The sequence below is a fragment of the Ostrinia furnacalis genome, unplaced genomic scaffold, assembly GCF_004193835.3.
Source record: "Ostrinia furnacalis isolate ACB-3 unplaced genomic scaffold, ASM419383v2 OfSCF2810, whole genome shotgun sequence".
Lineage (NCBI taxonomy): Eukaryota > Metazoa > Arthropoda > Insecta > Lepidoptera > Crambidae > Ostrinia > Ostrinia furnacalis.
The window spans coordinates 433,433-437,949 of NW_021133049.1; the positions used below are offsets into that span (position 1 = coordinate 433,433).

The following is a 4,517-nucleotide window of genomic DNA, read 5'->3' on the forward strand; positions in this document are numbered from 1 at the left end:
CAATACGAGTAAATATTTGCCTAAACACAATTGTAAAAATTATTATGGAATCATATTTATAGTGCATTAATTGATGTGACATCAAATAAGTTTTAGCGTTATATTGCATACATACATCTTTTTTATCCCAGTAGATAAAAACTAGAAATCTTTTGATTGTTTTAGCTTTCACAGATGGATATGTGCGGGTCGGTCCCAAAGGTTATTTCCTGAAAAGCGGCTATAGGAAAGAAGCAGCGAAAATATACAACATGCCACTCAGGCCGGATGACATCTGGGTAGTGACTTTCCCTAAATCGGGTGAGAAGCGTGACTTTTGGGTTTGAACTTTTTTTTTTTCACTCCCTGTTTACCTACTGACTGACAATTTTGAGCGTGAAAAGGTAGGATACTGGTTTGTTTCTGTTTGTTTCTATAAAATACCATACGCAGTTACTGCACCTTAGCAACACGCGTGACGAGCGCTCATCATTTGCACGTGGCCATAGAAATACAGAGAAACCAGTCTCTTGCATTTTCACGCTCACATTTTTTAACGACATGTAGTCTGAAGATGTTTCAGTGGAAGTACATAGAAACCAGTGCGTCGCGGCGACACGTCGCCTGCTGCTGTTGCGTGGTCGGCTACGGACTGTACCTTTAACTGTTTGTGCTGTAGAACATTATGAATTTACTATGGAATATTGTAGCAAATTGTTAGAAAAAAAATCTACATAAAGTCAAAGTCAAAGTCAAAATTTCTTTATTTGTTTGGACTAATAAATAGTTCTTACAAATCGTCATTTTGCTCTTAAGGAGCCTCTACATGTCTCATAATCTTTTTACCCTACTATACATAATACTACCTACATATTCGAATAACGGGTTTAATTTGCAGGCACTACATGGGTCCAAGAAATGGTGTGGATGGTTGCAAATGATTTTGACTACGAAACATCGAAGGCCGTTCTTTTAGTCAACAGATTTCCGTTTTTAGAGTGCGTAGTGCCAAGATATCGAACAGTTTTATTGAACTAAGCTGCATATTGAAGTAACAAATTAATTCGTAATTTATGTTTACGTAAACTTTTATGTTGTAGATAAACAATTATTTTCCTTTTTAGGAGAAATATCATCTACAACGATAAGGCACAGAAAAAAATAAAAGAAATGACCGCTGAAAAAGAGGAGAATATAAAAATGTTCTTAAATTCAGAGAACTATTTAGCTGCAGATCGTCCCTCTCCTCGTTTCTTCAAGTCTCACTTGCCTCTGTCGCTGCTGCCCCCGTCTCTGCTGGCCACCTCGAGGGTGGTGTACGTGGCGCGCGACCCGCGGGACGTCGCCGTCTCGTACTATTACCACTACAAGCTCTTCGCTTTCTATGGATACTTCGGTAACTTTAAGCAGTTCTGGGAATCTTTCGTGAAGGGTGACGGTGGGTATCACGATTCAGTGTAGATTTATCTGAAAAGTTCATAAAAAGGCTGATTGAAAAATTATATATTTCCAATGTAATAGTTTGTACCACAAAACGTTATTAAATAAACATTTACAGTGGATTTTAGTCCATACTTTGAACACCTGAAAGAAGTATGGGGGCAGAGACATCACGCTAACCTGCTTATTTTGTTCTATGAAGATCTTATTAAGGTAAATATGAAAGTTGTAAGTGATCAGTTACAATAAATTGGCAATATTTATGGAATCTATGTCTAAACGGATCGCTGCTTTTCTGATGCTAAATATCGATGTGTAGATACTTACCCAAAGGCTTAGAAGTTCTATAGCATAAGCAGTATAGTTTTCGTCACACTACTCACATTTGCGGGTCATCCAGAGTAACTACTTCAAATCAATTTTATTATTCTCAGGACCTGCCCGGCGGCATTCGCCGCGTAGCACGTTTTCTAGGAAAGGAGCCAAGCGAGGCGCAAGTCAGAGCTCTCAGCGAACACCTCAAGTTTGACAACTTCAAGAAGAATAAGTCAGTAAACTACGAGCCCTTAAAGGAAATGGGATGGGAAGACATGAATGTAGGAAAGACTGTGTCTTTTATACGAAAGGGTGAGTATCTAAGAATGAAATAAAGTTCTTCTAGGTACGTATTGTACTTTTTGTTGACGTGTTATTTCATCTAAATTACGTACTTTACTAGAATTAACTGATAGATAGATGGCTAATATGACCAAAAAGAAAATTAGACAGATGCTAACTATCTCGAGTGAAGAAAAATTGACGGAGATACCTACTTACATAAAATGAGGAAACTGCATCTTACTGAAACGAAATATCATGCAAATAGTTTGAAACAAGATGCATTTAAGCCTGGTAGATTTCAAACTAGTCTCTGACTAAAATAAGCTTAAATCTCTGCTTTACGTTTCACCTGTTGAGCGTTATTGTTATAAAAGAATGCCACAAAATGTGAATTATGTAATATAGTTTAGAGTCTTTAAAATAGGTACCACCTAGTTTTTGCTATTTATACCATAATGCACAATCTCGTTCCAGGCAAGGCGGGCGGCTGGCACGAGCACTTCGACGAGCAGATGGCGGCGCAGGCGCAGCAGTGGATCGAGGACAACCTGCGCGGGACCGACCTGCGCTTCCCGGGGCACGACTAACCATACACAATCGACACCAGATATAATCATAACTATACAATTCTTTTGTGAAATAGAATCTTTTACAAATTATATTTTTCACTTATAACCAAACTAATAAAAGGGCAAAACATAAACAGAATTAACTTTCAATGCAAGGACGCTTCTATCCCTTTTCCCAAAAGTGACGCGAAGGGTTAGCAGGTGAAGCAAACGTGCAGTGCGTAGTGATGTATAAGTACAATGCTGTACCATTGTTATTTTTATTTTTATTTTTATTTTTATTGATATTTTTTCAGTGATTTCTAGACATATTTTTCCTTAACACATCTTACTCATTGAGCTGGAACAAAAAGGCTCTATCAATAGTATATTCCTGAAAATCCATTAGAATACTCCCATTCATGGAGTAGTTAGTGCTTTGTTTGTGACGCTCACGAAAATCGTGCGTAGGTTCTCGACAAAATAAACTAGGTATTTAAATAACTTCTTCTTCTTCTTCCTCGGTCCCTCACTGATGAGGATCGCGACCACAGATAGTGTTCCACCACAGACTGCGGTCATAAGCTGTGTGGACCACACGATGCAAACTCCCGCCCACCGTCTTCCTCACCGCGTCCGACCATCTCGTCGGTGCCCTGCCCCGAGTACGTCTGCCTTCCATTTGTCCCAAGATAATTTGTTTCTCCAGACAATGCCTTGGAGACCGCATAATGTGTCCAAAGAAGCAGAGGGTACGCTTTAGGCATATAGTGGACAAATATCGATAAAAATAGGCGTCTCTACAATGAGGCTGTTAGCCGTGTCCCGCGGCGGTCCTTTTATCCTTACGATTGTAGGTTTCACGTCGTCTCACACTATTCCTCCTACTGATTTAACTGAAACAAAAAAGCTTCATCATTTCTGAAAATTCAAGAGTACTTCTATAAGGCCCGGTTCGACCAAACTTTTATCCGAGAATAACTCTTGGTATACTTGGCACATTGACAGTTTCAGTATGGGAAATAAATATGTCAAAACTGACGATTTATTCTGAGATTAATATTTACTCTTGCTTAGTCGAATTCACCCTTAATGGAGTACTTAGCTAGTGCTTTGTTTGTGGGTAAAACTATTAAAAAAACTGTAAAAAAAGTCTATTAAAATAATATATCGATAAAAATAGGCATCTCTACAATGAGGCTGTTAAGCCGTGTCCCGCGGCGGTCCTTTTATCCTAACCGTTGTAGGTTTCACATCGTTTCACGTTTAGTTCGGCGGAATAGAGTCGTTCCCGTAATGCCACCACTTTGATCGAAAACGTATAACGTTAAGTCGAACGGTCTAGTCGTTTTGCATGCCTTTATTTGTAGCAAAAGATCGTTATTCGTACCTCAATCCTTGATGATTAATTAATTGATAACGAAAATATTCAGGCAATATTTTAAAATTATTTCAGTAAGTAACCTGTAAAACAAATTCTCTACTTAGGTCTTATTTTTTTTTTTTGTTAAATGTCCATGAACATTGGATGTCAATGAATGAAGTGCTTGTGAGAATGATATACCACATACGATTAAACAATAAAATCAGAAAACTATCATAAGCTACTTACTTATGGGCCGATTTTTCAATCGTCGGATAAAGTCTTTCTAATAAGTTTGGTACATTGACAGTTTCAGTCTGGGAAATGTGAAAAAAATTTCAAAATGGCAAGTTTATTCTTCAGTCAAAAGATATCTGGCGATTGAAAAATCAGCCCCTAAGGGCTAAATGTTACCTATACATAAATAATGACAAAAGATATCAAGAATTCAAACGTAAGAAAGAACTCGCTGTAATTGAAAAGGTCATTCTCACGCCTGCAACAGGTAACTTTTAAAAGTTAAATGAGCTCAAGCACTTTGTGTGAAAGCTACACACATAACAAAACCAACAATTTGATTAGCTTCA

At 37.9% G+C, this 4,517-nt stretch overlaps 1 protein-coding gene across 1 annotated transcript; it reads left to right on the top strand.

Annotated features, from left to right (window-relative positions):
- The first annotated feature begins 204 nt into the window (after window positions 1-204).
- On the top strand, window positions 205-2,703 carry LOC114356494 (sulfotransferase family cytosolic 1B member 1-like). The gene is made up of 6 exons (XM_028309704.1): window positions 205-300; window positions 878-977; window positions 1,104-1,417; window positions 1,538-1,632; window positions 1,854-2,046; window positions 2,494-2,703. Exons 1-6 carry the CDS (start codon window positions 252-254, stop codon window positions 2,604-2,606), a joined length of 864 nt encoding a protein of 287 aa, XP_028165505.1. The 5' UTR covers window positions 205-251; the 3' UTR covers window positions 2,607-2,703.
- The last annotated feature ends 1,814 nt before the right edge of the window (window positions 2,704-4,517 follow it).